Source organism: Oncorhynchus clarkii, chromosome 30 (assembly GCF_045791955.1).
Source record: "Oncorhynchus clarkii lewisi isolate Uvic-CL-2024 chromosome 30, UVic_Ocla_1.0, whole genome shotgun sequence".
NCBI classification, from domain to species: Eukaryota; Metazoa; Chordata; class Actinopteri; order Salmoniformes; family Salmonidae; genus Oncorhynchus; species Oncorhynchus clarkii.
The window spans coordinates 12,745,581-12,765,687 of record NC_092176.1 but is presented as its reverse complement, the minus strand read 5'-3'; the positions used below and the strand labels follow the sequence as shown (position 1 = coordinate 12,765,687).

Here is a 20,107-nt window from a genome sequence, read left to right as displayed (position 1 = left end):
ATCTGGAATATTAGGTAATATCAGTACATGCCCCATGTATGATGTTTAGGGGGCAGGGGCTGGAGATGGCTAGAGGTCTGGACAAAAGATGGCTTCAACATTCCCCCACAATGTGAAATGACTACTTCTCTGTGCAGGATCTACCGGGTCCCATACGTTGTTTCTCCCAGCTGTACAGACAAGTAAGAATTTGTCAGATTAATAATACATGATTTATATAACTAATTTAAGTAAAATCTGCATAATGAAAAAGTTGATAAACAGTCAAGTTGCGGTTGTTAAGCAAAGAATAGTGATGGTTATTTTTGTAAGTATTCCCTGATAATTAAACTGGTCCTGTATATAGTGGAATAAGCTTGAAAATTCACAGGTAACTCACAGGTTCACCAGCATTGTCATCAATGTTATCCAGATATGTGAATTTGTGTTTGCTGTAGTAGTCTCTTCTCTTTGTGCATGTCAGGAGAAACCAGTTACAAACTGCATTCACCTAAGGGCACACACTTGCATGACTATTTCAAATTGAAAATGACAACTCAATTAAACTGTATTAACAGGCTAACATTTCTTAGAAAAATGCTTTATGGTACTAATAAGGAATGTTTGTTTACAAATAATGAGTGTTTTGGAGATGGCTCCACTTAACAGAACTTACCAAAGAGAGAAACGTTAGCGCTGCACCTACATTCACTATGGTCGGAACCATGTTGAATTTACCTGCCTGTAAAGATAGAACAGTAGAGTAGGCTGATTTGTCATTTGACCTTGAAACCCTTATTGTGGTGGTCTCAATTGTTGCCTTTACCATCTTGTGAACATAAAGCTAATACATTGTCAAAATTAAGTATTCTACTCCTGTGGTTTTAAGAATCAATTCTTTTTTTGTATGTTGAGTCTCACCGTTCCAAAAACAATGACATCAAATCGGATTCCATATGCTTTGATCAAGGTTCTTGTTTCCCTACCATCTGTGGTTTTGTAGTACTTGGCAAACCTGTGGAAATAAGTCTTGTTGAAAAGCTGTATTTATACTCTATGACAGTATTGTGTCCACAGGTTCATTGATTTCACCTGAAGTTGTATCCAGGGGCCACGTTGTTTTCAGGGATTTTGTTGTCTAGCCTGCGGAAGGAGTACTTAGGGCCACAGTAATGTTCAGGCCAGTCCAGGTCACAGTTCCAGTCAATCATAATCCCAAGAACACCACCCTGAACCAACACAACCATATAGTCTCATCTCAAATTCATCTATTTAAATGTGTAATTTGATATACCAATGAGTGACACTACTGCCAAAATGTGGCCTGATGAACAAGGATGATTAAAGCCTATTCAATTGCAACACACACTAAACACGGCATTAAGAATGACTACAGGAACATCAATTATGGACTTATGCAGAATCGGGGCTTGTAAGGGACCTAAAGAGGAGAGTGTAGAGCTACATTTTTATACCCTGATTGCCATGGTCTGAAAGTCCTCCTCAGCTTCAGAGACCATGTCTTTAAGGCGGAAGATGGGACAGTCAGGGTCTGTTTTGCGATTGAATTCACATTGTTTCAGATAGGAGGAGTTAACATCAGGCAAAATGTTTCTTCTGCAAGAGACCAAAGAGAAAATATTATTCTACAGAATAAAGTAAAACTCTCAAGCAGGTGTCCTGCCTTTATTCCTTTTCCTGTTTAATTTCTGTGGCGGACAAATTAACATGACTCACTTGTGAAAGTTGAATTTGGGGTATGTCACACTGTTTTTGATTAGCACCGTGAAGTCCTCTGCTGCAACCAGCAGTGCATGTCTATGATACAAAATGTGTTCCACTTATAATACCTTGCCCCAATGAGCATACGCTCATGAATCATATTATAATTTGTTCTTACTTACTCGGGTAAGTTGATGTCTATTTCAAGAGGACACCAAGATAGCACTTCACATGTTTTGACAGTCTCTGAGTAGTTCATGCATAGCCCTGTCTGGATACCTTTTTTAACAGAGTAATACGATTAGAAAACATTACTCTTTAGTTAATCAAATATGTTGCAGGATGATTCTGAAAATATGACTGAATTTCAGGACAATTTTCTCTGGAGGAGTAGATTTAGATTTTCTTATGAATGTTTCAGCCATCTCCCTGCTGGTTTCTGCCCTTAACAATTTTACAAGGACTCATCAGCAAGGCATGAAGACCTACCGTTACCACGAACATCATTGGATCCCTCTAAGCAGTCACTGTCTGACATGCAAATGGTGGATTGGTTTGGGAGCTTAAGAAGATACAGGATCACATTTCACTATCATTCAAATACTTTTGATTACCATTGAAATAATGGTTGTATAATGCATATCTTCTAAGTCAATGTATTTTAGTATAAATACAGTCCAACTTAACATTTCACTGGACATTTTCAGTGGTGTTTAATTCAAACAATAAATACACATTTTACAATATAGACTTACACATTTCAATGTATTTTAAAGGAGAAATCAGCAACTTACCTCGGGACAGGTCGATTGAGTTTGATTGGGGGTGACAATCATGTTGGTCAACACAAAGAAAGAACTCTCACCCTGCCAGGCAGAAGACATTTTCCGTGAAAAAAAAAAAGTCTATACAAAAACAGTTAACAACACAATCTGAACTCAAACGGACAAAAAAAGTAATACACTGCAGATAAAGTGTATAGAGTATAGGATTCTACCTGAGCAGGGGTGTAAAGTACTTATGTAAAAATACTTTAAAGTGCTACTTACATTTTTTTTTTTTTTTTTAGGGTACCTGTACTTTACTATTTATATTTTTGACAACTTTTACTTCACTACATTCATGAAGAAAATACTTTACTTTTTACTCCAAACATTTTCCCTGACACCGGACAGGACAGGAAAAGAGTCAAATTCACACACTTATCAACCCAACTGCCTCTGATCTGACAGACTCAGTAAACACACGTGCTCCGTTTGTAAATTAAGTCTGAGTGTTGTAGTGTGTCCCTGGTTTTCCGTAAATTAAAAAACAATAATATGGTGCCATCTGGTTTGCTTAATGTAAGGAATTTGAAATTATTTTTACTTTTAATACTTAAGTTTATTTAAAACCAAATACTTTTAGACTTACTCAAGTAGTATTTTACTTTGTGACTTTTACTTGAGTCATTTTCTATTAAGGTATCTTTACTTTTACTCAAGTATGACAACTGGGTACTTTTTCCACCACTCTACCTTTGGGGGGATGTTGTAATCAGCCACATCCCACACACGGGCGCCCAGATCAGAGGTGTTGGTGAAGCCAGTGCCCTTCACCTTGGTTGTGACAGAACTGACCACTGAGTCTGTTTCCTGGTAGGACTTTTGCACCACACAGACATACCTATAGTGTAGCAGGTCAGACAGGAGACAAGGGGACACAGGTGTAGAAACAGTGATACATTCACACATCCACTCTGACTAAATGTACTGGAACACCAGCTTTTTAATGTAAGAAACAGAATAATTGAATCCCAACTTACCCAATCACATAAAAGAGGATCAAAAACTGGATTAATCTGAAGACGGATCCCACTACTTTGCTCTTTACCACAATCATTCTTTCTGTTTCATATTCAAAGAAACAGTGGTGGCAGCTCTGAGAGCTACAGCCGCCCATCTTCTGAGTTCTGGTTACACTGTAGAAAACTAGCAATGGGAGTGATTAAAGAGGTAAAGAGGTGTCACAGCCTGCTGAGATAATAGTCTAATCATTTTAATGGCTAGTATGAAAATTACAACTGACCCTGGCTCAGTTGGCAAATATACCCTATCTGACAAGTGGCATAATAAAACTGCTGTTCATCCACTCCAATGGATGAATGAAAATATTACTCTATGCACACAAGAACTAGCGAAGTTGTGAAATTATGTTATCAAGTCAACAATATTTTCAAAGTTACATTTATTGCACATGGTAAAAAACATATGTTCCAATCTAAATGTAAGTAAACAGTCAAAGAAAAGATAAAGCAGTTCCCACCTCCAGTTAGCTCCTGTTCAGTCTCATCTAAGATAAAGTATATTACGTTATTTCCCTCTTCATTATTGATGGTCCCTAGACAGTGAGATGGATGGACACAATATCTACAAGACAATGTTCTGGTTGAAGATGTTAACCTTAATGCTGAATGGAAGATTAGATCAATACACCAGTACAAATGCATTGTACAGTCACTACATGATGAGAACCAATCTCTGATGGAGCTTTCTAGAACACTGACTCTTCCTCGTCCCTAAAGCTGTGTGTCAGGGCTGGACTGGGGAGAGGTAGTTCTCCTGGGCCTCAGACAGTGTACTCTCCTTCTTGGCTGGGGTACTCCTCTCTGATTCTCCACACACTACAACTGGGCATGACAGGGATACTTTCTCTGGGTGGGGCCCCAATTCTCCAGCTGATGTACTGTCTGTAGGAGCAGTTGCGAAGGGCGGCGATCCGCTGCTCCCCCTCGGTCAGGTCAGAGAGAGGCTCCCTGTACAGCAACACTGCCTCCAACAAGGGCCGACTCAGCACCAGCTGTTCAAACAGGGAGGTGGTGGTAATGCAGCGGCCAATGCTCTGCCTGCAGCACAGCTGCTCCTGGGGATGGGTGGAAGGGAGACAGCAGCCACACAGACACCAGGCTGGACGGTTGGGCCGGGGGAGAACCTGGGGCGGCTTGTCTATGATGTTGTTGCCTTTCTGCAATACACCAACCATGGCACTCAGGTGCCCTGTGTCATCCTGGCAACAAGTGTGCAGTACACATCAAATTAGTCATATGCACTGATACAATATGTATGTATTAACATACTGACTTACTGTATAAAAGACAAGAGGAGGATAAGAAAGTGAGATTAAAAGTGACATCTTTATCTATTGTATCAGGGTGAGAATGGCACTACATTGGGGAAAACACAGTTATGCTAACCTTGCATGGGTGAACAGAGATGGGCTTCACTTGTTGTAAACTTTTCTTATGTGATTTCTTCACCACTCTTATATGGTTCTCGTCCACAAACGAGACACAGAGAATGCACTGGAACATAGAAGAAGAATTGTCTCATTGTTCAGCGTCTCACCACATATTTACATCAAACAATTCAGCCAATGAGAATGACAATCTTGCTGTGGGTTTGTATAATCCTCAGTGGGGAATGCCATCCCACTCCTACATCCCACTCCTACCTGCTTTCTGTCCTGAACAGATTCAACTTTCTTCTCGGAGTAGTTCTGTCTGGCTTCTTTAGAGTAACAACTGGTCCCAATGAGCCAGTCGATAAATACAGTGGTCTACGAAAAATCACAATCATTGTCCTTTACTTTCCCTGTTATTAGTTTTGCATTTGAAACAAGTTGAATAAAAAAGACTGAGTAACACTCACCAGTGTATAATATGATAGAGTTGATCCAATAAATATGATCAGTTGGATTATGCTGAATTTTCCTGCCTTAAAAGAACACATGATATAAATTACCATTTGTATTTTTTCAGATTTTCATGGATTAGAAAAATAAATGCACGCCTACTGAGTGGCGCAGCGGTCTAAGAGATACAGCTCGGGTTCAATCCCGGGCTGTATCACAACCTCCCGTGACCGGGAGTCCCATAGGGTGACGCACAATTGGCCCAGCGCCGTCTGGGTTAGGGGAGGGTTTGGCCCTGGGGGACTTTGCTTGGCTCATCGCGCTCTAGCGACTCCTTGTGTCGGACCGGGTGCCTGCAGGCTGAAAGCAGTCGTCAGTTGAACAGTGTTTCCTCCGACACATTGGTGCGGTTGGCTTCCGGGTTAAGCGGGTGGGTGTTAAGAAGCGAGGTTCGGCGGGTCATGTTTTGGAGGACGCATGACTTAACCTTCGCCTCCCAAGCCCGTTGGGGAGTTGCAACGATGAGACAAGATCAACATTAAGGAGAAAAAGGGGATAAAAAAAATAAATAAATAACACATTCACAAGATTACCATCATCATTGTTACAGGTTTAAATGACGAGACTTACTCAGTCATACAAACCTTTCCAAACACCATGACATCAAACCTGATCCCAAATGCTTTAAACAGGGTTCTCTCCTCAACACCTTTCTCTGTCTGATATCTGGCAAACCTACCAACACAAGTAGTAGGTTAAACAATGTAATATCTGGATTGCATTGATATATACAATTACAAATGTCTATAGCAGTATTGATTGACAGCTTTCCATAATTTGACATGGGTCAACTGACCATGTATGACCTATGACATGACCGTTGGCCTCAAGAACAAGGCCTGTCACAATTACCTGAAGTTGAGACCAGGGTACAGTGTTCTATTGCTCTCCTTCTCATCCAGCCGGCGGAAGGAGTATTTGGGCAGACAGTTCCGCAAGAACCCATCCAGGTTACAATCCCACTTAATTTGGATCCCAATGACGCCACCCTTTGGTGAGAGAGCATGGTGGAGATGATCTACTCAACGTGTTTTATATCAACCTGACAATCATGTAATCTGACGTAACTAAGGTGATCTAGGGCTAGATTCAATCTGTATCGCCGAAGTATCGGGGAACATCCGCATTATATCTCGATTTAAATGTCAAGGCAATGTTCCCGCGTTCGCGGAGACTGCACTGCACTCACGGTACACGCTGCACATGTCGGCTCAATTTTTGACACCACACTCCAAAAAGCAAGTTCTGCAGGCTCTAGTTTTGTCTAATCTTGATTATTGTCCAGTCGTGTGGTCCAGTGCTGCAAGGAAAGACCTAGTTTAGCTGCAGCTGGCCAAGAACAGAGCTGCACGTTTTGCTCTTCATTGTAATCAGAGGGCTAATATAAATACTATGCATGGCAGTCTCTCTTGGCTAAGAGTTGAGGAAAGACTGACTGCATCACTTCTTCTTTTTATAAGAAACATTAATGTGTTGAAAATCCAAAATTGTTTGCATAGTCAATTTACACACAGCTCCGACACACGAACTTACCCCACCAGACATGCCACCAGGGGTCTTTTCATAGTCCCCAAATACAGAACAAATTCAAGAAAACGTACAGTATGATATAGAGCCCTTATTGCATGGAACTTCCTTCCATCTCATATTGATCAAATAAACAGAGAACCTGGTTTAAAAAAACGGATAAAGCAACACCTCGTGGCACAACGCCTCTCCCCTATTTGACCTAGATTGTTTGTGTGTATGCATTGATATGTAGGCTACGTGTTCCTTTAAAAAAAAATGTATGTAGTTCTGTCTGCCTGGAGCTGTTCTTGTCTAATGATATTCTGTATTATCTCATTCTGTATTATGTTTCATGTTTTGTGTGGACCCCAGGAAGAGTAGCTGCTGCTTTTGCAACAGCTAATGGGGATCCTAATAAAATACCAAATCGGAAATCATCCTTAACATTTTTACGCGGATACGGATTGAATCCAAACCATAATTCTGTAATTCAATAAGTAATCAAATATGTCCAACATTATGTGCAGTGACAAAATAGATACAGACAACAGTGAGGGACATACATAATTGAGGGTCATAGAGTTAGTTTATGTGAAAGTTTGTGGTTGTTTGAGAAACTCCCTCTAACAAAGCAGCCCACCTCAACTGCCATCTCTAAGAAGTTCTCTTTAGCCTCCTTTACAATGTCCCCCAGACGGAAGATGGGGCACGAGGAGTCTGTATGCCTGTTAAACTGGCAGCGCTTCAGGTAGCTTTCCGTCATCTCAGGGAGGATGTTCCTTCTGTAAGACAAAAACGCATCAGTTTCACTAAATTGAAGAATGTGCTTGTTTTCCTTTTTTAACAATTCATTTAATAGTTTTTGATGCTCTCAGAGTATGTACAGATTAATTATCTTAGTTTGAGCCAGTTAGCTACAGCAGGAAAATAATCCTGCAGCAACAGGAAATTTGAATTATTATATGGATTATATGGATTACAATTGATGGACATTTTTTATACATTTTTCTTAAGGGAAAAAATCATGTCTGAAATTGTGGAAAATTCAAACTTCAGAAGCCTTTAAAATGTTTTAAACCCCAAATATACTACATGTTTTAAATGTCATCAAATTAAGATCCCACATCTGTAAAGGTGGTGAAGGTTACTCTAATTATAATCTACTTGAGAACTGTTGTGTGCAAACTAAAAAGCCAAATTAATTCATATTGAATTGGAAAGTCTCACCTCATGAAATTAAAGTTTGGGAATCTGATGTTGTTTTTGATGAGGACTGTAAAGTTCTCAGCTGATGCCAAGAGAGCAGGCCTAGACGTCAGAGGAGTCATCAATTGTATTATTGAAGCAAAGTTGTGAAAACAATATTTTTTTTACAGCGGACGGTTTCATTTTCATTTAAAAGTTTCTGTTAAACTACTGTGAAACAATGTTCCTTGGCATATTTGACTATATACACATGCAGCACTAACAAAGTGAGCTTCCTCCACATTAGAGGAACTAAAGTATAAATATAGCTGTCAGGCAGTGGTCTATGTAGAAGAGAATATAACATTATTTATTGAGTAACTAACCTCTGCAGGGACCACATGTCAAATCACACTGAATTTGATATGAGTAAGAGGACATGCACACATAAATGCATACTGATGCTGAGAACAACAACAACAATAATAGTGAACTTATTTACTTGGGGGGCTTTTTCTTGGACTCTATGGGGCACCACGCAGACACCTCACATGTTTTCCGTGTCACATCAAACTTCACACATGCACCTGTCTGAACCCCTGAAAAGGAAAGCAAACATTTGAATTATTGTATGGGTCACATGACAAACAATACCAACTATTATCTTAGATGTTCTATTATCATGTGTCTACATGTTTACTACCACTGTATAAACGTATATAACCATAATGTATCTGCAAATAGTAAAGAGCCCAGAGCGGAGCTGACCGTCTGAAACCTTAACACACCGGGGACAAATTCCTCCCCTCCATGCAAGAACAAATGGTATCACCAGATAGAGATGACACAAACAGAAGAGATGGATAATGGGAGAAGTTCTAGACAGTTGTCGTTGTACCGTGACTGTGCTGATCCCAGAATCCCTTTACACAGTCCTCGTCTGTCCGACACACTTTTCCATACGGAGGGACCTGTAATATAAACATCCCTAGGAGATTAGTGTGTTCTAGTCATCAAATAGAAATGATATAAGACATTAGACTGTACAGTAATTGGATGTTCTACTGGCACTCTACCTCAGGGCATTTTCCTTGCCTTTGTTTTTTTGTAACAATGACATTGGTCACCACGAAAAATGAATTCTTTCCCTTAAACAGAAAGTCAAACAAATGTATAGAAAGTCAGAACCAATGTAAAAATATGTGCATGTATATTACAAATGTAATATGTGTATAATATACAACAATAAAACAACAATATTCTCTCACTATCTCACACACACATAAACACACACACACACACACACACCTGTGATGGCCCACTGTAATCCACAACGTCCCATACTATATCACCAACATCTGGTAAACTGGTTAAGGCCACTCCCTTGACCTTAGCAGTAACAGAGCTGACCACATAGTCGTGTTCTTGGTACTCCTTGTTCCAGAGCATCATAATGCTACAAAATAAAACAATATTTGATCATGGTATGTTGCAAATTGGAGTAAGTTAGCCTACTTTGATAGATATCCCTGATCGTTTTAAAATACCATTGGCATGGTTACAAGAGATGCAGTTGATGCAAGTAATACATAATTATTTTAGAATATAATCATTATATAAAACATTCATACTTTATTTTTATGCACACATTCTTGATCAGTCAAGGCGAGTGGGCGTTCGTAGTCTATTACCGTTATTACCGCAAGATGAGTCCTTCTGCAGAATAGCCTACTCACCAGATGAACATCAATATGACTCCGTTAAATGTCCATTTCAGCGATCCCAGCCTTACACTTTGTATTCGGACCAGTTTATGTGTTTCATACTCACATAGATTTAGCAGTTTACAAGGCATTTTGGATTAGTCTGACTGAGAGAAAGGATCTCTTCTGACTCATACTTGGTTCTTTCTTCTCCTTCCTCTGGGTCAGCTTGCAGCTGTTGCAGTTCCATTGACCGGACAATATTCTACGTCTGTGAAATTCAAGACTGGTCCAGTCATCGTTGTTGTGGAGGCAGTGTGCGTGCACATCCCTACTGAGCAGCCAAAGCTGAAAACAAAGTCGTCTTTGTCGATTGTTTTATGTTATTTGCTACTTTGAAATGATTTGACAATAAATTGCTTGAAAAGTACATGAATAATAATATATTCATATTGACTAATGATGTAGGCCTTGGGCTATACCGGTAAGAACATTAAAAGAGGTAAAGGATATTAAATTAAGATTTCTGACACTATCAGTATTTGCATATCAAAGGGTCATATCCTTATGAAGGGTTTCATTGTATTTGGGCAGGGGCACAACTTTCACTGGGGAAGGGGGGATGTCTCCCCAACATTCTGAAATGTAAATTTTGTCCCCCGGTATTGTCATTGGAATGTGATAGAAATTAAGGCAACGGTGTGCAGACGCCTCCGAGCGGTCGGGTAGGCTTTTTGGAGTGTTTAAGCGACTGGATTTAGGACCATGTGGAGACCACAGAGTGGGTTGATAGGCTGTGTGAAGGCAAAGCCTCCGGAAGTCTGGCTGGACCAGCACGGGGAGGGGGCGGGAAGTTGAGCATAGTTCATTGTACGTCTTGCGCTCTTTCACATAGTTGTGAAAGGAACAGAAACTGGCTAATCTTTAGTTGACTGACGTAGCCGTCAAGGTAACTGCTCTTTAACAGAAAAATACGAAACTAGTGTTTATTCGCAGTGCTGAGCTAGTATTGTAACTGACATGTAACGCTAGCTAATGTTTCATCCCCTCTCTGCTGAAGTGAATGAATCATCTACGCTAGTGAGTAGCTACCACACAGCCAGGTCAGCTCTAGCTTCTAGTTATCTGTCAGATAGCGATATTAGGTGGCTATTATTACTATCTAACAGCAGTTGTTTGTATGGACATGTTTTGTACTCTTTGTTTTGTTTGCATGGACATGTTTTGTAGCCTTTGTTTTGTTTGCATGGACATGTTTTGTAGCCTTTGTTTTGTTTGCATGGACATGTTTTGTAGCCTTTGTTTTGTCACATTTCAGAAGTAAATGAACTTGGCAAGCTTTCGCTAGTTGGTGTACCATTAGAGAGAGAGCACCAAAAATTGGCTTACATAAACTATTATTTTTGCCTCAATCAAACTAGACAATGTGAGTTGTATTAGTCAGTATGTCAATGTAGCGTTATTGATCTGTCAGTTTCCCTAGTTAATTCCCTACTTTTCACACGGACACAGTAATAAACAGCTCTAACATTAGAGGCTTCACTATCATGGTGCACAGAAGAGGTCTGTGCAGGACTAATTTCTTAATCCCACAATGTTATTTTAGGCGTATGTAACGCAGCTCACTTGCCAGCCATGGTCCCAGCAATTTTGCGCCCTATAGGCAATATCAAATGTGCAACAATACCTTAAGAAACAGGTTAAGTTACCAGAGATTCTGACTTATATTAGGCTATCTGTATTACTGAGCTATATCAGCCAATATGCTAGATGTAGATTGAAGCAAGCAGAGTAGGAGAGACTTGCACTTCCTCTTGAGCTATTTTTATAGCCTACCTTTAAGGAGTGGGAAGAGTTTCAGACTGAGAAATATGGGTGATCAATATTTAGGCCTATTTCTAGGCAATGTAGTAAATTATAGCCTAATCATAGGCCATTTTAGGAAGTACATTTCCTTGGAAAGGTAACTGCCCCGTGCTTCTCCGTTCATGTATACATAGGCTACAGCCTACTCTATTTAATTGAGACCACACGCGCACCTGATTTCGCAGGTATGGCTACTGAACTGGAAGCAGCAGTGTCACTTGCTACATTTTTGCATAATCCTATAGGATATAGCCTACCTTTTAGGAGGACTGTTTACAGGCAGAGACAAATAAATGGGTAATCCATATTTATTGAAATTGAAAAGGCGCAAAGCTCACCCAGCATAGTAGCCTAACCTATTGTGCGTTTGCCTTTTCAACCACAATAAAAACATTTGACTGCACTTCGACTCACGTTGGTTGAATGCCTTCCACTTCTTTTCATTATCAATGTTTATTTACAGACACTGTAGTAAACTACAGTCTAATCATTTTTTTAATGTTTTAATTTGACCCCTTTTTCTCCCCAATTTCGTGGTATCCAATTGTTTAGTAGCTACTATCTTGTCTCATCGCTACAACTCCCATACGGGCTCGAAAGTCATGCGTCCTCTGATACACAACCCAACCAAGCCGCACTGCTTCTTAACACAGTACCATCCAACCCGGAAGCCAGCCGCACCAATGTGTCGGAGGAAACACCGTGCACCTGGCAACCTTGGTTAGCGCGCACTGCGCCCGGCCCGCCACAGGAGTCGCTGGTGCGCGATGAGGCAAGGATTTCCCTACCGGCCAAACCCTCCCTAACCCGGACGACGCTAGACCAATTGTGCGTCGCCCCACGGACCTCCCCGGTCGCGGCCGGTTACGACAGAGCCTGGGCGCAAACCCAGAGTCTCTGGTGGCACAGCTGGCGCTGCAGTACAGTGCCACCCGGGAGGCCCCTAGTCTAATCATATTTAAGTGAATTTCATCGCTTACTCTATTTCAACAAGAACACACATACTAGGCGCCCAACTAGGAGAGGTAGGCTACTGAAGTTGAAGCAGAGAATTTTGAGTGTGTGAATAATACGAAAAATATGTACTTTTTAATACAATAGGTAGGCTAACGCTTACAAAGCAGAAAGAGGACAGTTTCAAATCATCTGTGGGACATCAAAAATAGTTTCATCCCAAAGTCGTCTGTCGTCTGATTTAAGGCCTGCTCCCGCCTGCAATATGAAAAATGCCAAACAAGCCATAATCTCTGTCGGGACCAGCAGGTCCAACACTATGCTCATCATGTCTTAGCAGGATCAGACGGTGACAGGGGTCCCAGCAGGGTCAGACAGCTAGGGAAGACCAGTCTATGGAGCTCAGGTGAATTTCGCAGTATATTCAGTGAATGATACAAAGTTCCATCTTGAATTGATGGGTAGACCTACAGTAGCTACATGACAGCAGGCTAAGTTTAAAGCTACAGTCTGGGATCTGGGAATAATGTTAATTTCAATTATTGAACCATTTCTTCTAGTTTTGGATAATATAATGTAGAAATGTACACCAAGGTAATTATTTGTCATGCCTCATTGTAGGAGGATCAGCTGGTGACAGGGGCCTTAGCAGCCAGAGTCAGGCAGCCAGGGAAGACCAGTCTGTGACAGAGGTGAGGTGGATTTTTGCAGATACAACACTTTATTCCCTCTGTCCAGCAAACACTGGACACGCCAGATGCTATTTTAAGGCAGTCTGACAAACCTCCAAAGTTGATTTCCAAACTGTATTAAGGGTTGATAGAGGCTTTTCCTGATGATACAAAACATGTCAAACACAAATGTGAGGAAGACCTGGGAGACGCTACTGATGATGATGAATGGATACAGATATGTTTGAATGCCCAGTCATGTTCATATCATCTCAGACATAAAGACCAACCATATAACATACTATATATGCCAGTGAAACTGAATATCATGCACTCAAACATTTTATTATTCTGCTGGAGGTGTAAAGCACAAAAGGGGACATATATATGTGCATGTGTTGTAGTCTTGTGAAGGCTGGCTGAATTCTGGCAAATAGCATGTTCTGTTATCTCAGCATGTCTACAGATTCTCCCTTCTCCCTGTTTTTGTTTGCTTGGAAATGTTGATACATGTTGATGCTGTTTATTACTGTGTAAGTGTGAAAAGTAGGGAATTAACTAGGGAAACTGACAGATCAACAACGCTACATTGACATACTGACTAATACAACTCACATTATATCAGAAGAAACTGTGTAACCTAGCATTTATAGTGGCTAATAAATGCATTGCCATTCATTGGAAGGTTGGTTATCCTCCCACAATGTATGGAATAAATGTCGAGTTATGTACTGTATCACTACATTTGTTTTAAGATTAAAGGTATACTGTTCAACTTTCATAAGGTATTTTATGGACTAATGTACGACAAAAGGAGTCTGTTTTGAAAACCTACCCACATCAGGGGAGATTTAGGCAATCCCTAGCTGCTGGGCTGCTCAGTCCTGGCCCTGGGGATCAGCTGTACTGTACTCTAACACACCTGAAACCAATAATGAATGTTTCACTAAATCAAATGTAAAAAATGGTCACATGCGCCAAATACAACAGGTGTAGTAGACCTTACCATGAAATGCTTACTTACTAAGATCCTAAAGCTGAGTGGGGTGTGATTGGTTGGGGCACTACAGGGACGTGGACACCTAGGGGCAGGACGGGGTGTTCCAGCTGTATTGTGTGCAAGTAAAAAGCTCTACAGGACTATTAGGCCTACGATATGAATTATATGGAGGGTGTACTGTTTCTGTGTGTTAATGGATAGGGGTATGTGTGTTTTCATTCATCTTTTGTTTTCCAAACCTTTTCCTTGAATTACATTTTTAAAAATGGGAAGGAAGTTGGGGAGATAGTTGAGTTATTGACTTGACTGGTGGGGGTTGGGCATGTAGGCGGCTTGGGTTGGCTGGGTGTTCTGGCTGAAATTTGATATAGTCTTAAAGACAATCAAAAGTTGTCTTTGTACTTTATTTGTAAGAGTTGTTCATTTGTTAGGCTATTGGTTAAAGGTGCAACACAATATTGATTATTGAATTATCATGGATCTGGTTCAGTCTTATCAATCACTTAAACATATTTAATCATCTCTTACTGTGGGCATTTTTGCTTGCTTTTTGTTGTTCTAAAGATGGCTAGAAGGACCATGGGTCATATTAGATTATGTAGAAATGCAGGAAATGTGCTTTAAATGTCCCCAAAAATGGGAAGGCCCCGTTATGTCCTCCTCTGCAAATAGCACTGCTGGGTGATTTAAAAAGTCATAGTCAATTGATCAATAATATAATAATACCCGGAAACCAGCCGCACCAATGTGTCGGAATGAAACACCGTTCAACTGGCGACCAGGGTCAGCCTGCAGGCTACAGGCCCACCACAAGGAGCCGCTATGAGCCAAGTAAAACCCCCCCGGTCAAACACTCCCCTAACCCAGATGACGCTGGGCAAATTGTGCGCCGTTCTGTAAGACTCCCGGCCATGGCCGGTTGTGGCACAGTCTGGGAATGAACCCGTGTCTGTAGTAATTCCTCTAGCACTGCGAAAATGTTTGTAAAATATGTCAAATCTATGAGGTTCAGTACATTTGTGTGTACCTGTATGTCATTATCACACACTATTTAGTTCAGTTCTTTGCACCCCATCATTGTGATTTATTGTTTGTTTTGTGACACTTCTATTCAGAGCTCTGTTTTTTTCCCCCGTAATTTAATCCTCCCGTGTATGATAGTTTTTGTCTGTCTCACTAACGATGCCTTTTGCCTATTCCCTGCCTGTACTTTAGCCTATCGGATTTCCTGTTATCAAGCTATTGCCTGATCTCCCAGACGACGTTATTAGCCATTTCCCTGCCTGTACTGTTGCCTTTTTGGACCCCCTGTGTATGACATTCTGCCTGCCCCTGGACCCAGCTACCTGCTTCCTCCTGTGGTCCTTTACAAATAAACACCTGATGCGCCCTGCGCTTGAAACCAGCACTATGTCCCATTGCGTTCATTACAGTTAGATATTACTGCACTGTCGGAACTAGAAGCACAAGCATTTCGCTACACTTGCATTAACATCTGCTAACCATGTGTATGTGACCAATAAATTTGGATTTTATTTTATTTGAATATTGTCATTCTTGTGCAGCAGGGGTCTCTGCAACACCTGATGTTTTTTTCCCCCTTTCACTCTACATGCACACCTTTGCCCAATGTACTGTATCATTATTATGTAATGATTAGAGCATCAGTTTGTATCTTGCTTGGAAAACAGGACGAAACTGAGTTGTGAACAAAAATTGCTTTTGAAGAAAAAATTAACTGATCACGAAAGCTGTACATGACATCATTACAAATAAAATCACTACCATACTACATCATGGTTTGATCTTCCTTCAGCCTCAGTAAGGGACCCAACCAAACTACCACCTCATTCCTTTGTTGTTGTAAGTCTCACAGGAGGTCAAGCCAGGTCACTAATGGGGAGAGAAAGACGGATAATGTTTCTCCCAATTTTCACGACCATGCTATGTCCAGCCTATGAGACCAGGCTGTTGGAGATTGGATACAAATAGGGCCCAATTCTGACCCGAGTTAAGCACAGTTATATGGAACGTAATTCCCTTTTTATACACTTTTCTGTATTTAAGTGCCTTTGAAATGGGGTATGGTAGTCAGTGCCAGGCGCACCGGTTTGTGTCAAGAACTGCAATGCTGCTGAGCTTTTCACGTTCAACAGCTTCCTATGTGTATCAAGAATGGTCCACCACCCAAAGGACATCCAGCCAATTTGACACGACTGTGGAAAGCATTGGAGACGAATTGAGGCTGTTCTGAGGGCAAAAGGAGGGGGGTGCAACTTAATATTAGGAAGGTATCCATAATGTCTAATACACTCAGTGTAAATGACACTTGTTTTAGATATATTTGACCGTATAATTGCTGGAGATGAATGTGAAACCAGTCGTTTAACAGCAAACGGAAGCATATCAACATATCAACTTTCCCACAATAAAGTTTATGAAATGCTGTGCCATTATGCAGAATTTAAATTATACTGCCTTTTAACTTGCAGGGATGAGCACTCTCGAATGTCTAATAACAACACATATTCAACTGTCAATTTACTGTTAGTTCCCTTCAGTTGGTATAGACTACATTATCATTCCGTTTAATTACATTCTTTAATTTACCTTAATTTGCTTCCTATGTAAACGCTGTCACGGCCATGTGGTTGTTGATGAGGATCATTAGTAACAGTTGATAATATATTTTTTTAAATATATTTAAATCATTATGGAGCGGAGTGCAGACCAATTCTTAACAGCTTGAACTTGACGCATGGCGCAATACATGGCCGTGTCATCACACAGTTTCATGGTTAGTGCAGGCAATAGACGAGGGTACAGCCTACTGTTGTACACTATTCTCCCTATTATAATTCTATGTACACCAGTTTTCCAACATGACCATGAGTTAAAGAACTGAATGTGGCAATTTTCAGGAGGAATCAAACCACTGTTTACTTTCTTTCATGCATAAAGGCTCTCCAAATCTGTTTTTTATGATTCATAAATACTTTCAGAACCTACACGTTATTTAAGCCCATTACGCACCTTCCTAAGTTAAGTCTGAATACCAGCTACTGAGAAGTGCGTAGGAAAGGTTTCATTTCCTAAATCTGAATCAGGCCCATATAATCCATGGTCTGGTTTGCATTTAAGATGACACATGGTCTTTGTTTTAACAAAGGGTACTGACACCAACCATAACATAACTGAACATGTGAAAATTTGTTTCTTAGGGCTGGTTGCTATATTATAATATCTTTCTATATATATATATATATATATATGTGTGTGTGTGTAAGGATCGACGATGGTAGACGAGAAGCAAGTACAGGGAGTGAACATTTAATAAACAACAGGACAGGATACAGAACAGGAACAGCGTCTGGACATGAAAACATAACGACATTAATGCTGACACAGGAAACCAGCAGAGGAACAGACAGATATAGATGGGGCATTCAACAAAGTGAAGGAGTCCAAGTGAGTCCAGTGAGCGCTCATGTGTATAATGATGGTGACAGGTGTGTGCAATGAAGGGCAGTCTGGCGCCCTCGAGCGCCAGAGAGGGAGAGCGGGAGCAGGGGTGACAATATATCTTACCAATAACCTGCATGTCAATGTAAAAGAACAACATAAAATGACACATACATACTAATCAATGTGAATATGTTCATATTGTAAGACTAGATCAGCATTTTCAGATGAACCAAAGTGGAATGAGTGTTACTCACACAGACTGGAGTTTAAAACAGGACTGACATGCTTTTAAGGACAATGATTATATATCAAACACCTCATAGGATGTATAGCTGTCCCTCTCTGTAAAGAGCAATGTGATTGTCCCAGTGTTGCTCACAGGTGAGAGGAAACAGAAACCCTTTGTTGATAAAGGGAATACAAGGGCCCGAAGACATCACGCCGGGGTCTGCCATTTGAGACAGATTGAGGCAGAGGCCTAATGCAGCCAAGCTTTAATAGCCATTTCACCCCCACTCAGAGAATGATCTCACTAGAGAGCATTGCTGCACACAGTTCAGAGACAAATGTGCAGAGTCAAAATCATTGGCAACAACAAAGGAAATCAGTCCCATTCAACATTATATAATCTTTAACATGATATAATCTGTGCAACTGATAAACAGACATAGAGTAGCTTCGATTCATAATACATTGGAAACAGCTTTGTTTTAGGGTTCAAGGGCAAAACACTACAACAACAACAACTAAGGGTATTTTATGTGCTGTAATGGAGCATCATGTTTGCACTAGTCTTTAAGATTACTTCATCTGCACAAAGGTATTCACCTCATAATCTATCTGTCTGACCAATAGGGGGCCAAATAAGGTAGGAGAGATGAGGTGGGTGAGAGGGACGCTGAGTTCAGTGTTCATCAGCCACTCTGGCCCTGGTTCATGAGAGTTACCTTGTAATGACAGGGTTATAAACTGTAAGCAAGAAGTAGGGTGGGCACCAAAGCCACAGGAAGTAAGGGTGGGCACCAAAGCCACAGGAAGTAAGGGTGCTGAGGGTGCTGTTGCACCACTTGAAAAATCCTAATAATAAAACAAATATAGACGGCTGTAGGGCGGGCAAAAGTTTTTTTTCAGCATCTCCGCTTTGGCAAAAAAAGGTAGTTGTATAATTAAGAACAGTATCTTGCCCTGTCACTTCCTCTGCTATTGTCATTCTAAAAGAATCCAGGAAGAACAAAACCCTGTCGTCAAACATTTACATCTAAAGGTGCAACGTTACGGGCAAAGACACAAAACATCCACATCAAATTCAATATTTTTCATGATCAAGTAACATGGAATACAACCACTTTTTGTGCAAAATACAAACCACTTAATGGAAATGTTCTGTATTGTACATTGGCTGTAATTGAGTAAACTGAGACATCAAGTAGTTTGTGATGATATGATGTGGCCTAGTTGGTAGAGCATGACACTTACAATACTAGGGTCGTGGGTTCAATTCCCAACAGAGACCAGTACGAGATAGTTTGAAAATATATGCACTCACTACTGTAAATTCCTCTGGGGAAGAGCATCTACTGAGAAGGAATGAATAGATCCTTTCAGTTTTCACATATAACTAAGTTCCAAAGTATTTCAAGAAACTGGAAAGCATATATCAAGCAAGTATTTTTTATATTCTACAAGTTTTATCAGATTAATTGTTTTGCACAGATAATTATCACACATTATTACAAATGCTGGTAAACACTTAAAAACATGGAGTTTAAAGATTTTTCAAAAAAGTAGTGCACTGGGCCTTTACTAGTCCTGTATTAGGGACGGATATATATCTTCAGCTCTGGACAATTTGTTGCACCCCCCACACATCTGCAAAAAAGAATCGCAGCATCCCCACCCAAACTACTTCCCGCTGCTATGGTGGGCACAGCACTGGAATCTTGGAAATATATTCCCTAGAAGGTCATGTTCTTGTCGAATGTCCACTCAAGCCTCTCAGTCCTTGAAAAGCTTTAGCTAGTCAGTAATTTCGGGAACACTTTACTTGACACCCAGCGTCGTAACACGTTATGACACAGTCATAACCATGTCATAATATGTCATAACAGCTGATGTAACTTGTCACAACCTGTTATAATATAGTCATAACACTGTCATGACACATATATTTAGACCTGTTGTGACATATATTGCGTTATTTTATGGCTGGTTATGACACCTACATACGACTGTAAAAACCCTGGAAACCTACCATGGAATTATTTTATGGCTGGTTATGACATCTACATAAGAGTGTTACCGCAATTTCTAAATCATTCACACAC

The 20,107-nt window shown here is 40.5% G+C and overlaps 2 protein-coding genes across 3 annotated transcripts; both read right to left on the bottom strand.

Moving 5' to 3' along the window:
- Positions 1–72: 72 nt before the first annotated feature.
- LOC139390136 (P2X purinoceptor 4a-like) lies at positions 73–3,765 on the bottom strand. The gene is made up of 12 exons (XM_071137326.1): positions 3,506–3,765; positions 3,219–3,366; positions 2,496–2,567; positions 2,191–2,263; positions 1,884–1,980; positions 1,717–1,797; positions 1,455–1,596; positions 1,072–1,208; positions 901–994; positions 656–721; positions 380–490; positions 73–170 (listed from the first exon to the last, which is right to left on the bottom strand). Exons 1-12 carry the CDS (start codon positions 3,640–3,642, stop codon positions 141–143), a joined length of 1,188 nt encoding a protein of 395 aa, XP_070993427.1. The 5' UTR covers positions 3,643–3,765; the 3' UTR covers positions 73–140.
- A 147-nt stretch (positions 3,766–3,912) lies between these two features.
- Positions 3,913–10,094, bottom strand: LOC139390134 (P2X purinoceptor 4-like). Of its 2 annotated transcripts, none has more exons than XM_071137323.1 (13): positions 9,861–10,094; positions 9,433–9,580; positions 9,201–9,272; positions 9,023–9,095; positions 8,627–8,723; positions 8,167–8,247; positions 7,580–7,721; positions 6,283–6,419; positions 6,015–6,105; positions 5,388–5,453; positions 5,191–5,295; positions 4,934–5,041; positions 3,913–4,746 (listed from the first exon to the last, which is right to left on the bottom strand). In XM_071137323.1, the coding sequence occupies exons 1-13, from the start codon at positions 9,977–9,979 to the stop codon at positions 4,309–4,311; spliced, it is 1,677 nt and encodes a 558-aa protein (XP_070993424.1). In that variant the 5' UTR covers positions 9,980–10,094; the 3' UTR covers positions 3,913–4,308. The 2 variants fall into 2 exon arrangements, with proteins under 2 accessions (XP_070993424.1, XP_070993425.1); XM_071137324.1 differs by having other exon boundaries at positions 9,955–10,034.
- Positions 10,095–20,107: the final 10,013 nt, after the last annotated feature.

Bases quoted from the DNA above. Each gene is read 5' to 3' on its own strand.
- LOC139390134 (XM_071137323.1), bottom strand. From the start codon at position 9,979: ATGCCTTGTAAACTGCTAAATCTATGTGAGTATGAAACACATAAACTG. The intron at 9,581-9,860 runs GTGAGTAGGCTA...TTTATTTTGTAG, and splicing joins GTCATATTGATGTTCATCTG to CATTATGATGCTCTGGAACA. The intron at 6,106-6,282 runs GTAATTGTGACA...TTGTGTTGGTAG, and splicing joins TACCCTGGTCTCAACTTCAG to GTTTGCCAGATATCAGACAG.
- LOC139390136 (XM_071137326.1), bottom strand. From the start codon at position 3,642: ATGGGCGGCTGTAGCTCTCAGAGCTGCCACCACTGTTTCTTTGAATAT. The intron at 2,264-2,495 runs GTAAGTTGCTGA...TATCTTCTTAAG, and splicing joins CTCAATCGACCTGTCCCGAG to CTCCCAAACCAATCCACCAT. The intron at 722-900 runs GTGAGACTCAAC...CTATCTTTACAG, and splicing joins ATGTCATTGTTTTTGGAACG to GCAGGTAAATTCAACATGGT.